This window comes from Nyctibius grandis, chromosome Z (assembly GCF_013368605.1).
Source record: "Nyctibius grandis isolate bNycGra1 chromosome Z, bNycGra1.pri, whole genome shotgun sequence".
NCBI classification, from domain to species: Eukaryota; Metazoa; Chordata; class Aves; order Nyctibiiformes; family Nyctibiidae; genus Nyctibius; species Nyctibius grandis.
Window position 1 is genome coordinate 95,754,852 of NC_090695.1, and position 12,052 is coordinate 95,766,903.

At 44.8% G+C, this 12,052-nt stretch overlaps 1 protein-coding gene across 1 annotated transcript; it reads right to left on the bottom strand.

The window, feature by feature from the left end:
- Nucleotides 1-230: 230 nt before the first annotated feature.
- On the bottom strand, nt 231-11,476 carry LOC137676029 (cytochrome P450 3A9-like). Its single transcript, XM_068422490.1, has 13 exons — nt 11,406-11,476; nt 8,588-8,681; nt 8,103-8,155; nt 6,878-6,977; nt 6,154-6,267; nt 5,784-5,872; nt 4,614-4,762; nt 3,479-3,606; nt 2,724-2,808; nt 2,176-2,336; nt 1,509-1,735; nt 554-716; nt 231-329 (listed from the first exon to the last, which is right to left on the bottom strand). The coding sequence occupies exons 1-13, from the start codon at nt 11,474-11,476 to the stop codon at nt 231-233; spliced, it is 1,533 nt and encodes a 510-aa protein (XP_068278591.1).
- Nucleotides 11,477-12,052: the final 576 nt, after the last annotated feature.

Genomic DNA, 12,052 nt, shown 5'->3' on the forward strand with positions numbered 1-12,052 from the left:
TGTTTTCTGCAATCAAATTTAAGGGGACTGTATATTGTCACTGGCCAGTGATCCACATTACATTTCTGACAGCTATGTTTATTAGTAAATATGTAGTAATTGCTTCCAGAATTAACTAGAGCTGCTCTTCTGTGTCTGTACGTGTAGGAGAGATTTCCCATGATATGTGATCCCTTTGTTAGCACAGCACTCATTAGACGCCGGAGAACCATTGCAGACACGGCTGGGTTTTACGCCTCTGCACGTGCGGTGCTGGTCCGGGGGACTAACTTCAGAAAAATCGGCTTCTCTGGTCTTAAGAGTCCCTGTGAACTCAGCTTGAGAGGGATCTGCAACAATAAGAGGAAAAACACACTTGGAGACAGACAAATTAAATAAGTAGAGATTAAAGGAGAGAAACTGGGCTGTGTTTTGGACATAACTTGGTCTATAGTGCCTGGAAGTGCATCTCCCCTGAAAGTGCAAAGCATCTGGTGATGCAGCATTTTCCACAGTGAGAAACTAGGCACCTGGCTCTTCACATGAGAGTTTCAAAATGTAACGTGCTCCTCACCTGAGTTTCTTTGCAGGTCTGGAAGGTGAAATGTTGCAATAGGATGGCGATGGCTACTTTCAGAGTCAGGAGAGCAAAGCGCATCCCAATGCAGTTCCTGGGACCAGCTCCGAAGGGCAGGTACGTATATGGGTCTATGGCCTCTTTGTTTTCCTTACTGAACCTGGATGATGACATGGTTGGGGAAAAGAAATGAAGGCAGCAAAAAAAAAAAAACCAAAAAGCTGCATATCTGTATTACTTATTCAGAGATCTCTTGCTGGTGACCTATGGAGACTTGGGTTTTTTCTTGCTAAGGTATCTCAGCATATCCCAGCAATCAAGTGTTGTGCCAGAGCCCTCGTCCAGGATGGGGTGGGATCCCACTTTAGTGTTTGAGTTTAATTATGTCCATCCAGAGTAACAGAAGTTAGGAGTAATGTGAAAATCCACATGCTCTCCCAGAATGACTGGTATTTCCTATCTGTTGTATTTATGGAGAGAGAAACCAGCAGTTGTCTTCGTTAGGAGCAGCCTATGGCTTCAGTCTTGCTGGAAATGAGAGGTAGATACCACTTATAAAAATAACCAACCAGGGAAAGGTTATCACTTTCTTGAAAACAAAGAGGGAGGGCAACTCTGGAGGGTTCAGCAATGAAGATTATACAGAAGGATGGCTAGCAGTTACAAAAACTCACCAACTACCCACTCTGTCAGCAAGCCTAAAAACTCTGTACAAGATGTTGTGAGGTATCAGTGTTAGTCTCCCAATAAGATTATGTTGTCTGAAACCCTGCTTTAAGTGCAAAGCTCGTATTCTTCTTAAAATGACATTCCCATGAGCCTGCAATTTCTCATTGTTATTCTTTGTAAAAAGATAGGAAGAACACCATTAGGAAGCTAATCAGGTTAATACTTAATTACTACGTGAGGAAAAATCATCATGATATTTCTTCCATTTCGTTGTTTTTTGTACCTTTCTGGTCTGAACTCGTCTGGGTTTGGCCAATACTCAGGGTTGCGGTGCAAGGTATAAGGTGGGATCATAACAATGGTTCCCTTAGGAATGGCTACTCCATTTATTTCTACATCTCTCTTGCAGGTTCTCTCAATCCGTCCTCCAATGGGGTAGAGCCGAAGGGTTTCATTCACTGTCATGTCAAGATATTCCAATTGCATCATCGCTTCATAGGTGAGAGGAGCCTGTAGGATGACAGGAGGAAGGTGACCAGGTATGTTGGCATGAGGATTGGGTTTTCTGAAAATGACTGCTGAGATCGGAGTGTCCCCAACCCCTTCTGCCCCAACCATGTCTCAGACTAACTGAAGAACAAAATGCAAGGTAGAAATTGTATAATTGGTTTTAGTTTTCCATCCCTCAGTGATGGAAAGAACTGGAAATCCACATCCACTTGTGCCCAGGTGCAGAGTATGGCAAATGGGTTTGGGCAGTGGGGTGGCCTGGAAGGTTTCAGCTGCCAAAATAAAATCACTACAGGGCTGAGTTGTCTCAGTGTGTGTCTCTTAGGGCTGTTGGAAGATCCCAGGAGGAGGGTGTTTAGGAGCTAAAGATTTCTCGTTGTCTTGACTGAACGAGGAGGACAGCAGGGTCAGAGGGTCACCATCACTCAACATCCCCTTACCTTGTTGGGTAAAATAGTGTCGATTTCCTCCAGCAGTTTTTGCTGTACGTCAGGATGTGTGGCTAGTTCATATGCCAGGTAACAAAGCGTGTTGCTGGTGGGTTCGTAGCCAGCAAAAATAAAGATGAATGCTTGTGCCAGGACCTCTATGTCGCTCAGGGCTGTGAGGAGAAAGAATGTGGGGAGATGAGCAAAACTGGTGCTGGTTGATGGTCTCAGCAAGGAACAGGTAGCAATGGGGAGGGCTGAGGCAGATTTGTTGTGGTTGTTTTCTGATAACACATTTATAGCTACTCTGCTATCTGTCTGGAAAAAGACATTTGATAGAGAAGCCAGATGATTGACACGACGGTCCTACTCCCTGACAAAGGACCTAGGGGATTCCCCTTAGCCTCAGTGCTGGCAACAAGGGACAGACTTCTGCTGGAGCTGGCCAGTGGAGACAGTGGGGAACCATTCTCTGGGAGCCTTTCTCTGGGAAACAGCTCCCTGTATTCTCCTCGCTGCCACGACCTTTGTTCCCATGATGAATATTTGGATGTTGTTACCTTTAGATGAGTGATTTTTTTCATTGTTCCCGTGACTGGTTGAGTTCTGGGATTCGATCAGCAGCTGCAGAAAATCTACTCTGCCCTGAGAAGAAAAGCAGGAGAGTTTCTTTGGTGACAGGTCCCTCAGGGAGGGCTCAGATAAGCAAATTTCATAGCCTAAGCACAATTTTAAAACTGAAGGTGTCCTCAAAATACAGATCTCCTTGTTGTAAAACACAACACTTGCATTTTCTTCTGGTAACCTGTCTGTCCTTTTCATTAAGCCATTGGGTGGGAGAACAGTGTCTCAAATGAATTTTGGGAAAGGGATCCAAACTCTAAGAGGGAGAATTTTGCCAAGAAGCAGCTTCAATTTTTGAAAAGTGAGAGGGGAAGATGCAGTCCTGAAAGGTGGTATTGCTGCTCTTGTGCTGCTTACTCTGCTTGCTTTTATCCTCTGCCTAATGTTCTTCACAGAGTCTTTTACTTTGTTCACTTATTACAAGTTTTGTAAACCCAAGCTTAGACCAATTTTACCAAGCATTTATCAGGATTTAGCTTCAGATCACCTGTGTATGAAGTTCTTACCTCTGCCTGGACTGGTCAGGTTGAGGCTTTTCTGACAGTATTAAAATCAAGTATTTACACTTAAGTAGATTCAGGGTTTTGTTGAGTCATTGTGCTCTGGCTTCCCCTTTGATATCGTCACCCTAATTATATTTCACTTAAGTGTATTTTCTGCCACAATTGCTAGCAAATTCACGCTTGTCTACCTTGTGAGTCTCCTTTTCACGATCCTCCTTAATTTTGGCGATGGATCTCATGAAGAAATCTACAGCATCAGCAGGGAAGAAGCTTACATTCATCTTGGCCAAAAGAGGACTAACGAATGGGAATACAACTGAAAAACAAATTGAGAATAAAATCGCACACTAAACAAACTCCACCTAGTATAAGATAGCTATAGGTGTTACTGAGGAAGTAATGATGCTACTGAGAAATTATTTCCTTTCTTGACCTCTTTACCTGGGAAAAGCCTGAGCTTTGCCTTTTTTCCTCTTTCCTTTGGGATAGTTTGTCTTGATGCAGCCCTCTCCCAAGTTGCCGTCAACTGGGCACGACTGAGCTAGGTATAATCTTTGCTTTAAGCAATGAACAAAGTTTATGTCACTTTCTAAGGTGCAGCTTTCTAAGGACAGGTTACTTCTCTGCATTGTACACAGTACAACAGGAATGTGGCTCAGAAGAGAAATATTGCAAATTCTGAATTCTTTTTTCAGGCTGAGCTACTCACTGCCACGCTGTGCTCATACAAACATTTTCAAGTCCCCTTCAGAGCATTTCCTTCATCACAGAGACTTGATCTTGAGCTATACACCAGAACCTTCTCTATGCACAGATCACAACTTTCCCTGTGTTTTAGCAAGGTATCTAATCTTGATTTAAGGTTGCAAGTGATTTAAGGTCCATCACCATCACTGCTAAGCTATTGCACTGCTAGGAAATGGCATCTAATTACAGTTCCCACTCAGCACTCTCTTCCAGAAAATGCATTTCAGATAGCACCACTCTCCTCAAGCCTCACAGCTGAACTTGCTTTTCAACCCTAGAATAATTTTCCAGCACTTATTTGGATATTGGCTGGGATGTTCATAAGTTTCTTGCATAGTGGATGCCAAAGGTGGAGGAAGCTTTTACCCATCTCCTTCCTAGGGTTAAAGCAAGAAGCTAACAATGAGGAAACAATGAGATAAGAGATATTAGGACTTCCATCCTAGCTAGTGAAGTCACCTAAGCAATAGTTGATTGGTTAATGTATAGGATGCACCAGTCTGATACGCTTGCTAAAGTCATGTTTCAGCAGTACTCTGACACCTGAACGAAGTTTTCGACAAAAAAGTCATTTACATTGCAAGATGAAGAGTGGGTCAAAAAAGTCAAACTTGACTAGCTTCTGCATCTCTCTGACAAAGGGGTCTTTGGGGTTGTTCATGGCATCAAGGTTGACACCGAATGAAGTGCTGGTGACGACATCCATGCTGTAGCTTCCAAAGATGCTGAGAAAAGATGGAAAAGAAAGACTGTGGTTAAATATGGGGACCAAGTGAATATATTTTTTCCTAACGCCTATGTGACATTCAAATACAAATTCTTGTAAGACCTCCTGCCCTGGTTTTGAAAAGGAAATTGGATGTATGGTAACTGAAAAGCACTTCTAGAGAAAGGGATAGATTTTTAGAGAGCTTTGATTTCAAGCTTACATGGGTTTTGAAATCGGATAGTTTTTCTGAGGATTTTAAAACAGCAGGTAGCTACATGTGCAGGTTAGTGCAAGGACAGCATGAGGCTCCTGAGCATTTTAGCTTCTTGAGGAGGGGTGGTAACTCACCCTGCTTCAAACATGCCACAAAAGTGGTCTTGTTCAACCCAGCACAGGTACCTATAATGGTACAAACCGTTCAAACCCTCTCCTTATGGGGCTTTTGGTAGGGGAGAGCTTTGTTGGTGTGCGACTACTGGTGTGCAGCTGCCCTTTCTGCATCTCTGCTTTGAAATGGGGGGTGAAATACACAGGTTTCAGAGCCCGTATGAAGGGCGCAGATGAGGACGACACACCCAGGGCCACACTATGGCCTCCCTCCCCATTCCCTACAGCCATGAGGGCAAGTGATGGACAAGCAGTCCACCCTGCTGCATGTGGGGCTGGGAGGCCAGCGACTCCAGCATCCTGTGATATAAGAAGGCAGTGCACAGAGATGCGGGGAAAAATGGGTTTTCTTGGTGAATTTGGGGTTATCTCGGATCTGTGGATTCACAAAGCTGTGCTGGAGCATTTTTTTTTTCTTCCCAGTTTCCTTTAGAAGGTTTCTCTGTGGGTCTCTGCCTCTAGGAAGTTTCACTAACATCCCAGCTTAAATTTTCCCTTTCAAATTTCCAGCCAGGCGTTCAGCTCGCCCTGTTTCTCATTTCAGAAGTCTGGTTTACTCAGCAAGCGAGCTGCGTTGCCAGTAACGAATGAACCGCAGCACCTGCTAACAAGGTTTGCTGCTTAGCCTGCTGCTCCTAGCAGCTACTTACTCTTTTACAGATAGAGTGTTGTCCTTTTCCACTCGCTTTTTAACGTTTTTTGTCAAAACTTCCCCATAGTGCTTCATTATAGGGAACATCTGTAACACAAACCAGAGATGGTCACTTAAGTATAGCACATTTTATTCCTTTAAGACAGGCTTATGAAGACTACAGGGAGTTTCAAGAATATTTACAAACAAGATCTTTCTGCTAAGTTTTTATTTTAAGCCTTTTTCATTTTAAATTAGGCACAAATTAAACAGGCCAGCTTAGTTGCCAGGCTCTGACTAAAGAAATCAGACCCTTGTGACAATCTCAGCCTGGAATCACTGTCTACCGTCTTTGTGATTTAGTTTGTACCTGCTCCTCTGTGTTTTACCTCCTTTAGTTTCCCACTGGTGAAGGTTGGAGAGAGCACAGTGCGAATCCTTTTCCACTGTTCATCTTCAGCTAATGAGATAGCGTTGTTCAGCACCCCTGCGAATTCTACACGCTGGAGGGGAAAAAGGCAAGATGTTAACCCCAGAAAAGATAGTGGATTCCTTGTAAGGATGGGAAAGTAGCACATAGCCATGCCCAGCCTATTTCAGGGGCATTACTACTGGCAGCTGGCTAAGGTCTTTCAAACAGCCTCTCTCAAGATATACACACATAAATAATCCCCTTTCCTGCAGTAAACCAGCTGTGAGATGCCATTTCTATATCCAGAACAAGTAACCCAACAAGGCCAATGTACCCATATGTACATGTGCACCCACACCTAACTGTGCCACCCAGAGCCTGCATCCCAGCTCGTGGCACATGTGCTAGCTGGACCCTTACAGATTCCTGCATCCTCAGACAGACTCAAATTCATCCATATATATATTATATATAGGTGTGAGAGCAGAATTTGTCTGATATGCAGGCAAACAGCTTTCTCTGCCAGCCTGAGTCTGCAGTCCCCAGGCTGTAAGGCAGGGGAACAGTGACATACAGTGGCCGTTTACAGTAATCCCTATAGTGCAGTCATTCATCCCCTATGGGAAACCTGCTCCATGCTTGTCTGCTCCTGTACTTTGTTTTCTGGACTTCGTGGTACATCATGATGCTTCTGCTCTTACCCTCCGGTTGGTAAAGACGGAGTAACACTCTTTAACCAGCACAGATTTAATGATTTGGGGGTCCATGATAGCCACCACAGGTTGCCTGCCATCGTAGATCCTGGTGGGGGGAGAAGAGGAGACAGGTAAACAATCCCAGATAGTTGAAGTGCGAGGCTTGGCTGATGCCCATGAAACAAAGTTTGTTAGACAAATGCTCCTCCATCATCAGCCTTGCTGTTCTGCAGATGCCTAAGTACAGAAATGTAGAAATTGGAGATGGAAAAAGACTCCCAGGCCTTCTCCCATCTGGTTTTGTAAATGATAAAGGGCGCTAAACACCTTCTAAATTCACTGGGAAATGAGCAGGGCTCAGTCCCTCAAAGGACCAGATACTAAATGAAGCAAGTGTCTTCACTTTCTCCCCTGACTCTCTGCGTTTTTCCAGGCACTTAAACACATTACGGTATTAGAAGGAAACTTGTTCGACCCCTTTCAGGCTCTTGAATTGGGTGTCTGGAGACTCAGGCTGACAGCACTGAAATATCCTTGGAGATGAAACTCAGTCCTTGTTTTTGTCTTTTTAACCTGCCAGTTCTGAATGCTTTCCTGGAACAGATGTAGACTAAGCGGATTTAAGCATTTTCCCCATTTATGCAAAGACTCCGCTTTTTAAAATTGCTATAGGGACCAATAGATGCATTACAGAGGATATGCACAAGTGTGTAGCCCAAGTTATAAGAGCAGCCTTAAAAGCCATAGGAGATGTCCAGAGCAGAGCAATGGTAGCTGCACTAGCTCCCAGCGCAGTGGGTAAGGACCAGCGGCACAAGGAAGGCGGCAGACTTTGGATCTGCTGCTTCTCTCAGTATTGGGAGCCACTCACTGTCCTCTGCTGTTTGTAAACCAGAGGAACCTGACCTCCCGGTTCCAGATTCTCCCTTAAATAAATAGTAGTTTTGCTGCTGATTTTGTTAGGAGCAGGTGAGGGCCTTTTGTTATCAGCTTTAGAACAGCTTTCATAATATACATCAAAGCAATTTCCATGTAGCATGACAGCGGCACAGCCCTGCAATCATCAGGTTTTAACATAAGCCACCACGAGCATCCTATGGGTGCTGTACTCATCCTGCCGGGGACTGTCAGGGCTGCAGGTAGAGAAAAGGGAGATTTCCTAAAGATTTTTTTCTCCCCTTTGTATGGATTCTGATTTTACCTTAAGAAGAGATCACTGGTTCATACTCACCCCCAGACTTTCCCATATTTCTGGAAACATTCATTGTCAAACTCCAAGAAACCCTGTGGAGAGCAATTTAAAAATTGTCTCAGAGAGGATGCAGCAGAGGTGGTGATGTTGGAGATGGTGGGTCAGGAGGGATATCTGTAAACTGATGTTCTGAGCTGCCTTCTGAGTTCTCCTCCTCTCCAAAAACATCATGAAGGACAGCATAAATGTATATCACGCTTGTGAATGAGCTGTTTGCCAGGACCCTGGCAAAGGGCAGCTGTAAATCAGCCACCCACGAGTGCTCGTTTGGAGATGCTGTAAAGGCAGGGCCCTGTGGTCTGTGTTACTGAGCCCTTATCCCACACTGGTCTTTGCACAAGCTGTGCGTTGCAGCGGAGCTTGGCATTTGGAGATAACTTATCATCACCATCTATCTGCTTAGCTACAGCTGTATGAGCAAAAAGGCAGATATTTCTGGAGCCAGGAAGGCTTCAGTCACTTACTTTGCGATATTCCAGGCACGTCCCAAAGAAAGGCAGAGGTCTTGGCCCAGGAATACCCAACTTCTTGAACAAACCAAATGGCCAGGTTCCATATCTGTGGGACAGAAAAGATGAGTGCTCCACCACCACGGCACTGGGGCTGCGAGATCTCCTAAACCCACAGACTGCAGCAATGTCCCTTTGGCTCTAAGTAGTAGAAGAGTTTGGGGCAGGAGCTGGAAAAAAGTGGCCCAAAAGAAAATCGCCCTGTAAAAACTACTTAATAAACATGGCAAGGCTCGCTGCTGTCACATAGAGCTTCAGGGAGATCACTTGATATCAAACAGCTGTCTCCTAAAGGCCATAGGTGCTTCAGTGGATACAGGACCTTTAAAGGCTTTAAGCCTTTAGCAAAAGTCAGAAGAGGAGCTCATTGCCAACCAAAGCAGGGGCAGAAAAGGGAGCTGGAAGAAGGAACACCAAGGTTACATGTTTTTATTGAAGAGAAATCAAAGCGTTGCCAGAAGTGATGTCCCAAACAGGGCTTTTGTCAAGCTGCACTTTAATTTCATTTATTGTTCTCCCTCCCCTTAGCCCGGTGTTAGCTCAGTGGTACCTCAGGAAGTCTTGCCTTGATGGTTTTCTCTTTAGATTTTATTGACAGCTTTGCAGATTTCTTTCCTCTGAAGCACCCTTTTTGGCAGCTGTAAAGTTGTTATTTCTACCTCGGGGCCTTCTGTTTCTCAACAAGGGCCTGGGCTGGAGCCCTTTGAAGCTTGTCTTTGGCTGTGTTAAAAGAGCTCCTCAAAATATTTGTTTTTAGTTAGTAGCTGCAGCTTTCCAAGTGAGCGGTTCATTGCAGAAGGGATGTAAAACTGCAAAGGTTTGGCAGAGGAATGTTATCAGAGATCCTCTGTGGGCCACATGGCAGCGGCCTCTCAGCCAGCATTTTGGGGATGCTTTCCTGAAAAGCCAGAGTCTAGGCTGAGACTTAGCGGTGTTTCCCTTGCAATTAGTAATGCTTTTCTAAATCTGGGGGACCCCAAATGACATCAGTCCCCCCAGCACAGGTTCTGCCAGGGCACAAAAGCGGACCTCATCTTATGGTCCAAACGCAGCTGGCAAAAACCACAGAATGGGCGTTTGCAGGTGCAGAAAGGTTTCACAGAGCTCCGTTTGTCAATATTTAACCTTATTTGTCAAAGGTAAATTCAGTACTAGGTACAAAATCTTTGTGGGTTCTCATTTGTAATGTTTCTGGGCAGGAGTACCAGGAAATGCCAAGCTAGGCTGGCTACAAAGCCTAGAAACACAACAGAGACGTAGGCTAGGCTTAATCCATTTGAAACATGGCCAGAAAAACATAGATTAATGCTCTTTCGACTAAAACACGATAGAGTTTTCTGCAGGCTGGGAAGGACCATTCAGTGTAAAGCCAGAGAATAATCATTACTACTTCTCACCATGGATGTGAACCAGAAATGCCTGATATTCCTTCATGTGTGAACTGGAACAGCATTGCCCCAGATGGACAAGAAGCTTCTGAACAACCTCCCTGTGTTAATGGGCGGTGACATTTCTATTTTAGCTCAGATATCAGAGCACAAAGATCTGCGCTCCGTCCCTTTTACCACAACAAAATTGCAAGAGGCTGCAGAAAGTGAGGGTGTGGTAACCATCAATCTCGTATGGCCACAGAGTTACTGAAATACGGGGGATTAGGTCAATAATGGGGGTGGGGTTTTGGAGAGGGTTTTTTTTTTTAAGAGTTTGCCCCAAACAGCCTTTTGAGTGATCCAAATCACAGGAAAAGGTTCAAAAAAACAAGGCTAAAAGTTTCAGAGCTTACTGAACTGCTGCGGCTGGAGCATTGCCAGGGCAGACAAATGGATTGTGCTCTTGTGCACCACATTAATCATTAAGGTTTATGGCTAGCAACACGCTGTCTCTGCCTAAGGGCTTGTCAATACTACAAAGTTTGTCAGTCCAGCCTTGTTGGCCAGGGCTGCCAGCGGAGATGCTCTATGTCCCAGCAGAAAGGGGGTTTTTCAGCCAGCCCTGCTACGCTGCAGCACTGAATGGCATCAGCAAAGCAGACGAAAGCATTTTCTCACTAGCATGGCTCCTCTGGAGCAGCAGTGTACAATTCTGCCTGATGGAGTTTGTCTGAAAAGCCAGGAGCAGAGAGCTGACCTTGCTCTGGGCTTCATTTCTTCCCCCAGCAAGAATGGGCTGTGGGAACAGGCATGGGATGCTGTCCCTGCAGGCGTGTGGCAAATCTAAATTCTGCCAACTATCCCTCCTGGTCCAGGTGCCCGTGTGTGAAGCATCTTGCCTGGGCCCTATGAGAGGAGTCAGGAAGAGTAGAAGTGATCCTGTGGATGCTCTTTTTCTGATGCCTTTGTGCTGCTCTCCACCTTTGCAGGTCATGTGGTAGGTTCATCCACTGCCTGCTCCCCTCCATAGGGCAACCTCAGCCAGGGAGGCACAGCCTTCCTTAGGCTGTATTTCTGTGGCAAATAACCTAATGGATCACGATCCTCATTGACACCAGCACCCTGCTGGTAACAAATGCCTGGCACCATTATAATTCGATTATTGCTTTGATGCTTAGCAGCAAGATCACAACAGTGCAGGGGAATACTGCAAACCTTGGACCAAGATCACGTGTCTGTGCGGTCTTTAGGCTCTGCTACTTCCCAGAGCTGCATTAGAGGCTGGAAATCTGGAAATCACACCTACCTGTTTGCTCTTTGGCAGACTAGTTGCATGAAAATGAACAACGGCAAGCACAGGGAAGTGGCAGGAGCAAAGAACCAATAAAGATTATTTTACTCACGCTATCATGAGGGCTATGAAAACAAGCAGAAGGGCCCATGTCTCCAGAGAGAAGGAGGGAAGAAGGTTCATTTTGGTTCTTCTCTGGTTGGCTTTGAGTTCTGTCTTGATGTGGTTGTCCCCAGGTCTGTATGAAATAGGAGCGTTTCGCAGTGTGCAATCTTTTGTGTCCAATCATGATTTAGGGGCTGTCCTTCTGTCGTGAAGGAGGAGGAGTGGAAGGCAAAGGTAACAAAGTATGCTAATCTGAAAAACACAATTCATGTGATAGATAGATGCCTGGCTGAGCTGTCTAAGGTTCAAATTATTTAATACATATGTTTCCAGGCATTTCTGCTAGTTTCTCTCTTGTAATAGTAAGTAATAACTGACTTCTTATTGAGTAATGCTCCCGGGCTCCTACACCAAAATAAATAAAACCCAGTTACAATGAAAAGGTAAATCCCAAAGCAGGTGTCAGAGATGGTTTACAAAAGGGAAAGAGAAGTGAAAAGGTTATTCATATATTGTAAGACAAGTTCTTTTCTGGCAGCTGAATTAACTTTGGCAGAATCTAAGATTTTGTTTAAGATATCTTTCTTTCTGTGTGTGTTGTGAAAAGCAAACACTGCCTGCTTCTGCCTGTGGTGGGGCAGAAGCTGCTTCTAA